General features: G+C 41.0%; 1 protein-coding gene across 1 annotated transcript in view; it reads left to right on the top strand.

Moving 5' to 3' along the window:
- Positions 1-10,663: 10,663 nt before the first annotated feature.
- nsmfa (NMDA receptor synaptonuclear signaling and neuronal migration factor a) overlaps positions 10,664-14,395 on the top strand; it is a 37,409-nt gene continuing 33,677 nt past the window's right edge. The window contains 1 exon segment of the mRNA XM_063889039.1: positions 10,664-10,981. Coding sequence (XP_063745109.1) covers positions 10,911-10,981 — 71 coding nt within the window. The 5' untranslated portion in view covers positions 10,664-10,910.

Here is a 14,395-nt window from a genome sequence, read left to right as displayed (position 1 = left end):
ACTGCTGCAGTTGAGCTCCATTCACTTTGAGCAAAGCTTAAATACACCCAGTGGACACTTCCCAAAGAACCACTCTAATGTGTTTACATTTTTATACCTGCTAACGCTGCAGGAGCTACAGTAGATAGAGTCCCACTGGATATGCAGATAAGACATTCATGCTGATGTTGTCATAAATATAAACCAAGTAATAACACACTTTGTCTCTGATTGTTTTTGCAGTTTCCTTTAAGACAAACACACACACCTGGAACATTACATTGAAAGCTTTGCAGAGGTATAAGCTGTTGTGCGCTGTTATTTTCTTGCGGTTATGCAATTGAGCAAGGCATTTTTCTTTTCAAATGTTCCCTTTCCCAACACATCAAACATCTTAAATTTGGCTGCCAAGCAGTAACCTTTTCACTGAGAGAAAACAGCAAGAATGTTCTTCCTTGTTTTTACAGCCTGCTTATTTTCTCATACTGTTCTTGTAGTTTGACATCCAAAAAGTAATTAGCTCATTAAGGCAGTGCTTTTCAAATGTCACATATCACAGGGTCATTAAATATCTACAAAAATGTGACTCTGGGCCTAAAATATGCTAGGTGATATTGCTTGAGCAAATTTCAAGCCTTTTTTAAGCAAATATTATACCATACAGACATGTACTGAGACCTGTAGCTGCTTGGAAGGTGGGAAACTAAAGCTGGAATTATTATTTTTAATTTTTCTATAGACAGAAATGTAAAGCCAACAAATGTCTGCATTTGTCTGCGTCCGTTGATGCATCACTTTTGTAGAGACTGAAATATCTCCACAACTATAGCATGGATTGGCATGACATTCATGGTCCCTAGATGATGAATCCTAATAAATCTGATGATCCCCACACATTTCATAGGCCAATCATCACATCAAAATTGACCTCAAATAAGAAACAGTTATCTTGTGTGTGTGTGTGTGAAGGCAATTTGCATCCATCCCCAGAATGGCCTACTACACCTTGACCATGACTCTAATTATCTGCTCGTGCAGATACCGCATCAACCTGTGCCCTTTTCCTCCATTCCACATAGGGTATTTCTGTTTCTCCTTTTCCTCTTTCTTCCAACTTTCCCCCCTCTTCATCTCACCTTATATTACACCTACAGACTCTTCCATCAGCTTTCTAACCAGCCTCTCCTCTCCTTTACCTTCAACAGAATCAAACCACTGCTGCTCAGGCGACCAGAGAGCGCAGGAATCTATTACCCACCATAGTGGAAATATGTCACCTGGGAGCCGATGTTAGGAGCAATTTAGTATTGAGGGAAGGGTGAAGAAGAGGAGCAGTGAGGGGGGAGGTGTGCTGCAGTACCAAGGTGAGACAAGGTGGGGATAGACATTGGTGTCACGTACCGGAAGGCCTTCCCTCTTCTCTCTCTCCTACCCACACACACACACACACACACACACACACACACACACACACACACACACACACACACACACACACACACACACACACACACACACACACACACACACACACACACACACACACACACACACACATTACTCAGAGGTGATTCTGGCCCCGTAATGAGATTGGAGGACTGCCCTGTTAGAGTTATATCACCCTTAACAACACCATAAATTCCCCTGATCACACTGCAGTAGACATATATACATGACATGTCAATTTCTTTGATTTCTTTGATTTCTTTATCATGAACAGTCAGTGAATCAAAGCATCTGAATCCATCATTTGGTGCACACAAGAACAACAACATCAAATGTTTGAAAAGAGATAATAAAATAACCTTTTCATTGAAATACTTGTAATATAATTGAGAGTTTCTCTATATTACTGTAATGCATTATAGACAGGGGAACTGGGAGTCTTGGAGCATTAGTACAGCTATAGATATGATTCCCATGCTTCCTTTTTCATTCCAACATACATTTGAAGAAGAAATTGTGACATGATTGAATTAGAAATCTAATGGGTTGGAATGTGTTAGTTTTAATTTAAATGATGATAACGTTTCCAAAAGAGCAGTAGGCCTTTTAGGAATCAGAGCTTTGTTTCTCAAGATAACCTGACAGTAATGTAATGTAACACTATGTAAGATGCCATTTGCAGCAAATATTATAATAAATATTCAATTGTATATTGTTAATATACTGCATGTGTTTATCTTACTTGCATTTCTTTCATTTTATTTTCATCAGCTTCGTACTTTGAGCTTTTAAGTCCTACACTTACACAATATTTTCTGCCACAGTGTATGCATTTCGTTTTGGTTTTAAACGCGACAGATTTCAGTTTGCCACTATGTTATGTATAGCTAGATGTCGTACTGTGGTGCATTTTTCAGCTTTCATCCTCATTCCACGGCATCAGCTCCTCATGTTTTAATTAAGTACAGTACTGGGTTATGGCATCACATACCTTTTACGTTTTGTGCATCCCACATCTCAGCGATGCTGAATGTGTCAGCTTGAATCTCGTCTATAGAAGGCTTTAGGGACCCGCAGCGCTGCTACTAAACCCAGCAGGGAGCACCAATACGAGCAGAGATTATCCAGTCAAATTACATTTCTTATCCATTTATGGAATCAATTGTGTTTTATATCCTGTGATGAAAGCATCTCGTTCTGAAATGCGTAAAAAATTCTGATTCCAGAGCTGCACAGGAAATGTGAAGCAGACACAAAATAAGTTCATATTATAATGTTGGTAATTATATGATGTATATGAGCATATTACACATGTATTTTCAATAATTGTACTTCTATGATGTGCCTACTTAGTTCTACCATTTAGAAAGAAATACAGTATATTTTATACAAGCCATGCATAAGTGCTTTTATCTTCACAACAAACCACTCTTCTGCAGGTACTTCGTGTGAATCAACACCTCTTATGTCATGGAGCCCTGCAGATGAAGATGTGAATGTTTGACCTTATAGCTGAAGGAGCTTCACTGTGAGGGGGAGAGCCTGCTTTTGTCCAGGAGCGTACAGATGACAGCAATGAAAGTGATAGCTCTCTTTGTACAGCAAAGGGCCACCTCATCACTGTCAGCACCAGGCCCTGTATGAAGTATATCCCCGTACACACTAGGGGGGAAATCTCTTTGTGTGTAACTGTGTTGAGTCATTGACATGTTGAACCTCCTTAAAAGGCTAATGAAAAGGTATAAATATAAGTTCTTTATTGGTGAGGTAATAAGTGCAAATTCATTAATTATACTGTTCTTAAAACCCCTTTCACGCATGCTCTGCAACCCTGATACTATCTAGATATTGTAGAGAGGTAATGTTTGAATCATTGGATGGGACATAGAATGGACCCTACTAGTGCCATGGTACAGTCTATGTAGTGTCGGACTAAGCCCATGCGTGAATAGTTCCCTTGGACAAATTGATAATGTTTCTACCATGTCTGGTCTGAAACCAGCATATATTAAACATGTCAGGTTTGAGAAGAAGGTTGATTTCCATGAAAAACAACAATGAAAAATGTCTATCAGGAACTTCTGTTTGCAAGGGCTGACCCCCAAATCTTTAAGTTCAAGAAACGGCAAGGTAATCTGTTCAAGAAAAAAAAAGATGATCCATGAACGGACCACGTTTCACAAAAGATCTTTATTTTTTCCAACAAATTCAGTTAAAACATGTATGTGTTCGATGAGGAAGCCAGAGGAGTACAAGATGAGGACTAAACAAACGAGAGAAGAACACAATGATAGATGAGGGCGAGTGCGGGGTGATATTTAAGCGTTGGCATTTCCTGTGTAGTGGCATCCCCCCATCATTGTATCATTCTCTCATGATAAGACCTTTAAACCTCCGCATCATCTACGGGATTCCACGGCTCATTTATATCACTGCTGCCTGAATGTCACAGGGGAGTGGGTGGACAACGTGACTGTGGGGATTCCCGCTAACCATGGAGAATGACAATTACCATCAAGCCACCTCTGCCTGGCAGAGAACGGACATGGAGCGATGGCCGATGACTCACCAGGAGAGGAACCACGGTTTATCCTTCTAATGACGCTCACGTCCATTGGTGATAAATAATGAGGGCAGGAAGTAGAGGTAGGCACGCTGAGTGACGTAGGTTCACTTCTTAGACACAATGTATGTATCGGGGATAGTTATACTCTCTATGTCTTTTTGTCCAACATCTTATTACATTAGTAATGTTTTACTGTTTTGTTTCCCCCCGGCCCTCTCTACCCCTCTCTATTAAGTTCTTGTTCCCAATCTGCCCACTTACTGTCCTCTATTCTAAAGTGTCGGTGTCACCTTTATGTTAGTTCTCATTTGGCTCATTTGGGGGAAGCCATCTCTTTCCAAGACTCTGCCAAATGTTCTGTCTAGGTCATTTTCCACATTGTTATTCACAGCAGTCATTTGTGTCAGTGGTTATACTTTCAGTTCTGGAGAGTGTCTGGTTTCAGCACCATGGAGAGCTCTACAGACTACCCGGCTACATTGCTGAAATGAGGATACCAGCACCAAACTTGCACTCAATTTGACGATTCAGTATAATCTTTAAGCAGTCATTTTAACTGCAATTTACTTTTCTTCTTCTGACTTAATTCAGCTTTGTGTGGCATAGGGGTAAACAATAAATAAATAGAAAGAAAAATATAACTGCATATTTTGTTTGCTATAAGAAAGGACGGGCAATCACCAAAGTCATACATACTAATATCAGCCACCTTTGTACCAGTGTGTGCAATGATTACTTTTTGCTTTTTGTATTTATATTATTTGTCCTTCCCCGGCAGGCAGAAGTAAGTAACCGAACACAAAATCAAACAATTCCAATCCAAATGAACAGCACACCTCCTCTGCCTGATGGTGAATATAAAATAGTATTAAAATGACAATGTCATTTTAAATTGCACAATTTGTCAAAACCCACATTAACATAATTCCCAATTACGTATTAAGACAGACCAAACAACTCGTTTAGGCGGCTGCTGGCAGTTTGTCTGCTCTGTTTAGCGGCTGAGTACAAGGCACTGACATCAAGTACAAACTGGTGTGCATGCTACAGTCACAGCCCTCGATAGAGATCTGCTTGTATGGCAACTTATTCCATGCACAGCCGGCCTGCCTGTGGAAGTACTCATGGTTCGTTTATCAGCTACAGTGAGAGTGTGTGCCACAGTAATTGTATTCACACAGGCTGCTTAGGGCGAGATTGATGTGGCGGCTACACCATGTATGCAAAGGGAATGAATGTCTCTTGGCCGACCTTGTTTCTTAGTTTATTTGCCACTAGCTCTCTTAGCTAAAGTGAGGGAGGAGCAGCAGTGAATACAGAATTACTGCACCTGAAAAAGCGTTTGCCTTGTTTTTTTTCTTTCTACGCTTGTTGTGTGGAGCAGCAATATATCAGAGTTAGGTCAGGAGCAGCCATCAATGCTATTTAGTATTCTAGGTCTTAACAAGGACAAGTACTGAGAAAAACACAGTTTGGCTTTGGCAGGCTGCAGGGCGTAAAAACAACCACTGCAACAGATTTAGAGTAATTCTCTTACTTTGCAGGGAAAATCTGCATGTTTTTTGAAGCTGCGACAATGTGATATAGTAATATAGTTTGGGACATTTTCTAGTGGTAAATCTAAACAGAACTTGCCCTGGTTACCCACAGTTGAACACAGTTGAACACACACATACAGTCTTCTGGTCCACGGATTGCTCGATCCATCATCTGCCCATGAAATTCTCTTCTCCTCCTCCAGCACACTTTTGGACACCTCGCTTTATGTCACTTTACTGCTGCCATCCATCTCCCGTCACCCCTCCCTGCTCTGTCAAGTGAGCTGGGTCTTCACTTACACACAGATTTGAGGAACATTTTGATGCCTCCTCTTCAAACAGAGAGACTGATTCTTGTCAAAATAACCAAATACAGCAATACTGACCTTTTCTTCCGTCCCTTTTAATATTCCGTGTCACAAAGTAATGCTAGCAGTAACACATTGTTTCTATCTTCTCGACACATTTTTAACCCTCATTTGCCCTCCAAGCTGCCTTCCTTTTCTCTTTCTTTTCATCAGTGTCTTTCTTCTCCCTTATCTCCCGACAGCCTGCCTGCCTCAAGAGAATATGGTTTACTGCAAGAGTTCTTGATGTTATTATAGAGAAAGATCTTAAGTTTGAGTAATAAAAGTGCCGCACAGCACCGCCGGATAGATTGATGCAGAAATCAGTAGCCTATTTGCTTAAAGGGTTAGAAAAGCTTTTGGGTTTCCCCTTGATATATGAAAGCAGTGGCAGTGGTAATGGAGTTACGAGCAGTGTCATCATTTACATGCCTGTCCATTTACTCACTTCTAAAGCTGACGTGTTATTCTTTAAGCAGGGCCAAGAGTCTGCAGAGTCTGGAAACTATGTGAGGCTGTACTATGAGCTAATCGCTAACGCACCAGCATGCTAAAACAGGACTCTGTAATGTTCATCATGTTTACATTAGCATGATCCATTGAGAATGTCATTAGTTTTAAATGGTAAATGGACTGTACTTATAAAGTCTTTTTGACCCCTCAAAGCGCTTTACATACTATGAGTCATTCATCCTTTCCCACCTCATTCATGCAGAGCAGTGCAACTTGCTCTAGGGAAGCTGACACACACACACACACACACACACACACACACACACACACACACACACACACACACACACACACACACACACACACACACACACACACACACACACACACACACACACACACACACACACACACACACACACACACACACACACACACACACACACACACACCATTGGCCATGCCATCAGGAGAAACTCAGGGTAAAGTATCTTGCCCAAGGATACATCGACATGTTGACTGCTCAGGCTGGGATCGAACCCACAATTTTCTGGTTGAAAGACAACCGCACTCCCTCGCAGCCACAAGCACTCCTCTAGGTATTAGTACAAAGCAAATGATTGGACAAATCCAAATCTTGGATAGGTCATGAATCATTAGGATAAATGATAAGGGAATCAGTAAGTTTTTTGCAATCCATTTAGTAAATGTTGATCTATTGATTAGATGATTACTAATGTTAGCAGGAATAGGTCCCACATCTAAGGCATTTATAACAGTCGGTAGATCTTAAAAATTAAACACAGAAAGCTTAACAATCCTACCAGTGAAATAACTTTTTGTGAAAATGGACACCTACTGAAATAATATCTTAAGTGAAAAATAAAAGTTGTAGACTCCATATTCTGTCTTAACAGACACTGTTAATTGGAAAAGGTTATGAACTATTTGTCGATGAAGCTTTGTGTAATAGTCCTCTCTAATGGTCTTAATTAGGCCGGTCAAATGTAGTAAATGAGATTATAATGCCCTGTCAAAGTTCATTACCAATGAGAAGCATTATTCTTTAATGCAAGTTCCGTATATTTAAAGAAACAAGGACTTTAAAAGAGTTCAGCAATATTAAAATCCCATTGGGACAGTATCAAAGTTTAATATCATCTCACTTAACCTCTTGCACACTTTTAGAGTCTTAATCCTCTTTTAAGCTTTACTACACTCAATATCCATTTACACACACATTTATCAGCCCCCATTCCCCAACTTTATCCTAAAATTCCCTCAAAGTCTCCAAAAATAGGGCAAACTGCGCGCTGCATGGTTTTCTTACAAGTTTGCCTTTACATGTCCTGAATAAATATCTGGACTGCCTGAGAGGAACATTTCACAGTTCATTTTCACAGTTTCTCTCTTCTCTTCAGCCCTGTCACCAAAGTGCTGATGGTATTTTTATCAGCTGGTTTGCACAGATTTTCTCACTGTCAGATGGAGTGATTAAGTTTCAGATAAAAGGGGCTGATAGCATGTGGCCGCAAAATGTGTTGAGACTGCACAAGCTAGATAATGCCGAAATAAAATAGGGATAAATTGTATCACTTGGGAAAGTAATAAGAGGACTAAGAGTCTACAGCGATGCCCCAAAACCTGTAATCGGGAGCGACCCAAGGTTATTAGCTGTTGCCAATACAGTTTCGGAGGTGTTAAGGGACATATATTCTCTACAAATATTTAAGGGTATTTGAAGCTTTGACGCCCTCATGAAACAAAGCTCACGTAAGAAGCAACTATTTTGTCTTTTACAATAGAAAGTTTATGCTAAAAATAACCCATTGGGAATGTGAACTTGCATTTATGTGATTGACCAATTAGTGCCTTTCCCAAAATTGATTTACTGGTATATTTTTATTTAAAGAAAAGTTTGGAATTCCATCAGTGGGTGAATTGCACATTAAACAGGTTACATTTTACTTGACATATAAAATGAAATTTGGTTTGTGGAAATGGGTTTGATGTTCATTAATACTGAATTTTCATTGGGAAACTAAATCAGTATTTGAGGAGAATCTGATTGAGCATGTAAAGTCAGTCCCCTCAGTGCGAGTGACTCTCGGCCACTTGGCTAGCTGCTGTTGTAGCTGCTGCAACTCAAATATTGATCTGTTTTGCAATCAATCATCTGTTGAGTGCTTGTCAGGGTCAGAGGAGACAGTAATATGTTAGGCAGATGTGGATTTATGGCTGCATATGTCTTCCTTGTCCTCCCATTTTCATTGCCTTTCATCTACTTTGTTGCACCCTCAACCCTTTAAAGCACATTGTAGCACAGCTGCATTGTTTGTTGCTGTGAGAATGCTGCACTCCTTTTTTAGAATGAAAAACCTGAATCGCCTCTTTCATTCATCCCGCTGTCTCTCTACCTCGCTGTAAGTCCCCTGCATGCTGTCCCTACTCTACTCTCTTTTCTGTTTCGGATCCCTGCTGTCCATTCATCCCTCCTCTTTCCATCATCTTACTCCTTTTATTTTTGTTGTCTCTTTAAATGTGCTCCACCATCCTTTCCTCCCTCAATTCATTCATCCCTCCTTCTCCCCTGCTCATCTACAGTCCATCCACACACCCTCACCTCAGTCTCGTCAGAGCTGCCTGGAATTATTTACTGCTTAATGGCCTACAGCAGCTCACAAAAGCCCATTGGTGCTTTGCTTTATTTATTGATTCCGATTCCTTTTGTCTTAGTATGTGTGTGAGTGTTTTTGTCTGTGCACGAGTGACTGTGTGCATGTGTAGGACAAGCACATTTTAAACGATATAAAGCTCAAGGACATCCTGCACACTGGAGCTGCTGATGAAATGACCTGTGTATTGAAAGACTGACTGGTTTGATGTTTGAAGGCTAATCGTGCGTTACTGGGTGATCTGTCTTGTGCCTGTGCTTCTGTATGTTGATGTGCGCATGTGCCAATATATATGTGTGTGTGTGTGTGTGTGTGTGTGTGTGTGTGTGTGTGTGTGTGTGTGTGTGTGTGTGTGTGTGTGTGTGTGTGTGTGTGTGTGTGTGTGTGTGTGTGTCTGTGTGTGTGAACCACTAATTATCTTCAATCATTGACACGTGATTAATTATCTCTGAGCAGTGCGAGCTAACACATTTTCTATACCGCTGGAAATCATGCCAACATTGATTTCTTTAAGTAAAAGGAAGAAAATCAAGTTGTATCGCACAGTTTGACAGCGAAAATGTCTGCATATAGTGTTGGTTTTTGTAAATCCTATATATTTTTTTTATATAAGCTTGTTTGTCGTTCATATTTTGTTCTTCATGCACACAAAAGGAGAAATGAAAGCATCTGCAGCAACAGATACAATAATACTCTCTATGACCTCCTACATTTTTCGCAAAAAATCGTGCAATCTAAAAAAGTCCCAACCATACCCAACTCTCTGCTTGGAATTGAACTTTAAAAAAAACCTTCATTTTTTAGACCTCACAATGAGGAAACATTTGTACGTTAAATTAAGACTTTCAGCCTGCTATTTCAGTTTCATTTATGTCATTTTAAGTGTTTAATGGAGAGTTTTGTACCCTCATGTGAGATCTAAAGGCCTAAGGACATCCTGCAAGTGTTTATACAGTGTGCATCAATTGATTTGATTGAGCATAATGATGACAGGGTTTTCAATGATACAGTTTTTCTAAACCTAAACCTTAAGGTGTTTGCAACTGCCTTTAGTAAAAGATAGAAGTCATTGCAACTTTTGCAATCACAATTGCATAATTAAATGCAACATTGGAGCATTGTGGATCCCTGACTAGAAGGAAACCTCTCATAGGAGTGCTTCTGCACAGCTGCGGGGTAATTCTGCTCTACAGAGGAGCTGCCCTTTATGATCTGTCAGTCTCCTGCGCTCTTTTGAATACTGATAACAATGGCTTGGCAAAAAAATATTCTAAAGCAGAAAAAAAATCTCAGTCTAAAGCTATTGTTCTGATGCCATATGATGTGAGGCTCACCGAGCACTGCAGCACCTTAACTTCGTGCTCCCTCTGTCCTTGGCTGGAGATGAGAACAAGTGTGTGTGTGAGAGGCTTTTACCAAAATGACCGTTTACATAACACTAGGCAATAACCAAATAGATACGTAATGGTCCAAAAAAGGATGAGATGAAAGGCAGAGGTTCCTATATGTGGATGGCACCAGTGTCCCTCCCCTATGTGATGATGATGATGATGATGATGATGGTGATATCACCACCACCCCCATCCTACCATTGGCTTTTCAGATCAATGAGGGAGAGAAAGAGAGAGGTCTCTGTGTATTTTCAGCCACACGCTGACAGCTGTGCAGCTACCCCACGTACGTGCTCATATCCTGAGAAACACCGAGAGAGCAAGTCTGGCAGTCCTCCTTTTTCTGCATCATTTCCTCTGCAGACGCGTGCGAGACATATCTGCTCCCGGATTTCCCATTTTCAACTTTTTTTCATTATTTTTGTTGTTGCGGTTTTTATATTGTTTTCGTTGTCGCATTCCCTCCTTGTCTTTGGAATGAACTGTTTTCCTGCCTGCGTCGTTTCCATGCCAGCATGGGAACTGCCGTGTCCAAAAGGAAGAATTTAAGAAACGATGCGATTTCTTCTGTGGCAGCAAAAGTTAGGTGAGTGACACCCGGAGTTCTCTGCATTTGAAAACGTTTAATGGAAGCTTCAGTGAGACTTCGCATGTATTTAAGCTTTCAGGTGCAACCCAACCGAAGTTACCCATGTGTGACATTTCAATTTCCACTGCGCTTTCCCGGGTACAGCCAGCCCTTCTCTGTAATGCGCAGAGGTTCTTTGCGCTTTCGCACGTCCTCAGACTGTCCCGTCTAGCCCCGGGGCGTGCATCTGAGAAAACGTGAGCTTCAAAATAAAGATGCATCCCTCTAAACTGCACTTGTGATGATCAGATGAAGCCAACTACAGAGAAGGTTGCCCTATAATTTAACAGGATTGTTTTATCTGGATTAAATATAGCTGGAAGAGGATATTTGCCCCTGGCGCGTAGGAGCTATTACTGATGTTGTGAATGAAGCATCATTGTGTAATGAAAGTCATGCAGAGGCAAAGCAAGGGCTGCTGTGACTCACGGTAACCCTCATACATTTTCTCAGCTAAAATAGACTATCCTCTGCCGTGAAAAGAAATAGCCTGCCATCCTTTTGATAATGGTGTTTTAAAGACAAACGGCTTTATGTCTGGCCGCATCGACCCGAGCGCAGCGCGCAGCGAGGGGGCTGCTGCTGCCTTCACACCCCGCCGGGCAAATGATACGGCCGCCAATTAATCAATCACTGAATCGATCCGGTCGTTTTCAGTGATCACCTATCGTGGTCAGTTATTGGACCGGTCACTGAGGGCAGCTCTGGTAAGCGGCTGTTAATGAATTCAGCCTGGAAATAGCATGGGACTCAGACTGTTTGGCACGAGTCCAGCCCGTTAACAGCTGTTAACGACTCACTCGTTCAGTGTATGGGGCTGTATGTCATTTTTGTATTATTAATTGTTAGGTTTGCATCCAGCTGTTCTAGCACAATCTCCATCCTGTGCTGGCTGCATGGCTGAGGTGAGCTGAAGCTGCAGTTTGCCCAAAAAGCACGTGTGGCTGTTCATGTGTCCACACATGAAGTGCAGACAGAGAGCTGTGATCTTGAATGAGATCAGAATACAAATGTAGTTGTTCTGCGTCTCGACGGTGGCCTCGCTGCAGGCCTCGCTGTGTGACTTTAATTCAATCAATCAATGACCTTGACTTGTGCAGACTCCGATGTCCACAGATGTGGGCTGATGTGCTATTACGTCATTCTCTCAGTGTGTCTTCCCTAACATTGCACAGCCCGTATACGTGCCTTGCTTGAGTGCATTGCAGTGTGAGTGTGTGTGCCACATTGAGATGAGAATGTGATGCTCATACAGAATGGCAAGTGAATAGAGGGGGCCCTGGCCAGGTATCCTGTGTGTGTGTGTGTGTGTGTGGGGGGGGGGGGGGGGGCGTTTCATTTTAACTGGCATCACAAGGTTGATCCCTTTCACAGGCACACACACTCAAATACATACATTTGTGGGTTATACACAACCCCTCTCTTGTTCACACAAAATTCAGAGTTTAATTATTTCAGAGTTAATGGCAGACTGAACCTCGCCTCCCGTAGATGGGAAATGCAGCTGAAGCACATCCAAAATTCATCAGCCTTTCAACTGCAAGCAACCTCCTGAATGAGGAAGTAAGCATTCAAGACGGGTTTACTCTGCATCTCTCAACCTCACACACAAACATATAGCCACATGTGCACTCACAGCTCTCTCCATTTCATCAACACATGCTTACTTCTTTTCCCCATTCTATCTGAAGGGCAGGTTGAACTCCTAATACTGTCAGCAGATTTTAAGTGCTAGACCTTCATCTGCAATGCCAGATATGTGGGCTTTCTTTACCCCCAATACAGCCACTTATGTTGCTGTGTATGTTTAAATCAAAGGATTTTGCCTCTGAGACACAATCTGTTTTTCTATTCCATTTTGAAGGATGTGGTTCATTTCCACACATTCTGTACATTTTGTGCTCATTCTGTACTGTGCCAGAATAAACTTTGGACGAAGCAGCTGAGAGCACAACAGTGTGAAACATAGAGACTGCTGGAATTACTGTATCTGCTTAATAATTAGAGACATAGAGCTCATCTTAAAATCAGTAAGGCTGTGAAAGGTCTGTTTACAGCTATTTGATTGCAACTGGTGAGGGAAGTAGACATTTAGGTCTGTGAAATGACTTAGATTATAGCAGGTTGGTCAGGTTAATATGAGCCTCTGTGTACTGTCAGTCTTCCATATAGCTTTTTCTTCCTGCACACTGGGAATTGTGAGATAGGTGAGGCCAGGTGCACATGCACGCATCAATAGTGAGACGAGGTGGGAATTGACATGGGTGTCACGTACAAAAAAGGCTTTCCCTCTTGCCTCTCTCTTACTTACAAACACACCTGCACACATACGCACACTGCCAGTTTGTGCTTTAATGATTAGTCGGCTACTGGATAAGTTAATCACGCAGAATAAAGAAATGTTTCAATTAATTCCATTTCAAGTCATTTTTTATGCATATATAGAAGGAAAACAAAAGAGGTCAAGTATTGTCTGTTTTATATCATCAAAATGTATGAAATGTAATATCTTTCTGTCCTGGATTTAGAAACATAATCATTTAAGCCATCACCTTGGATTAGAAATGGGATGGACATTTTTCAATATCTTCTGACATCTAATAGACCAAATGATTAATGGATTCATTATGAAGATAATCACTTGTTACAGCTAAACTGCCTGTACAACCTCCTGAAGAGGCTGTTTGTCTTTCTTTCCTTCTCATTTTTACATACTGTACAAACAAAGATATACGCCAACATGTTTCTGTGCATCAGAATCCTTAAGGAAAATGACAGCAGGCGTATGTGTATAAAAGTCTGAGTCATCATCCTTTGCAAACACATCTCTACATAACTTCTCTAAAAAACACACATAACCACCACTCCTTTTGCTCATGGAGAACGCTCCACTGACTTTAGAAACTCAATGCTTTCCTTAAGTACAACATGCATAACTTTAACCTTTTGTGATCTATATTCAATACCTAACACTATGACCTATTTTCTTCAAACAATCCCTACTCTAACCTTAATTGTAAACCCAAGCTCTAATCTCTAAGGAAAGGCCCTCACTCTGAAGGTATAAGACTAAAACAAACACAACCACATACGGCACATTAACCTACACAGAACATAAACTCATTTATCATTCAACAGCTTTTGTAATCTGTTTCTCTTGCATAAAGCTAAGTCTGTGAGAAGCTCATGAAACATTTAATGAACGAGCTGACCTGTTTATGGACGTCATGGCATGGACTGAGTTAGCCGCACTTCAGTTGTGTGTGAACCAGTGCACTGCACATTGTGAAGAAGGTAAATGTGTTTATTTAAAATTCTGTAAATAAGTCATATTCACTGTATGTTTTTCTAAATGGCGAACTCTTGTGGCTC

The sequence above is a fragment of the Eleginops maclovinus genome, chromosome 8, assembly GCF_036324505.1.
Source record: "Eleginops maclovinus isolate JMC-PN-2008 ecotype Puerto Natales chromosome 8, JC_Emac_rtc_rv5, whole genome shotgun sequence".
In the NCBI taxonomy this organism is placed as follows: Eukaryota; Metazoa; Chordata; class Actinopteri; order Perciformes; family Eleginopidae; genus Eleginops; species Eleginops maclovinus.
This window is presented reverse-complemented; position numbering and strand designations above follow the sequence as displayed.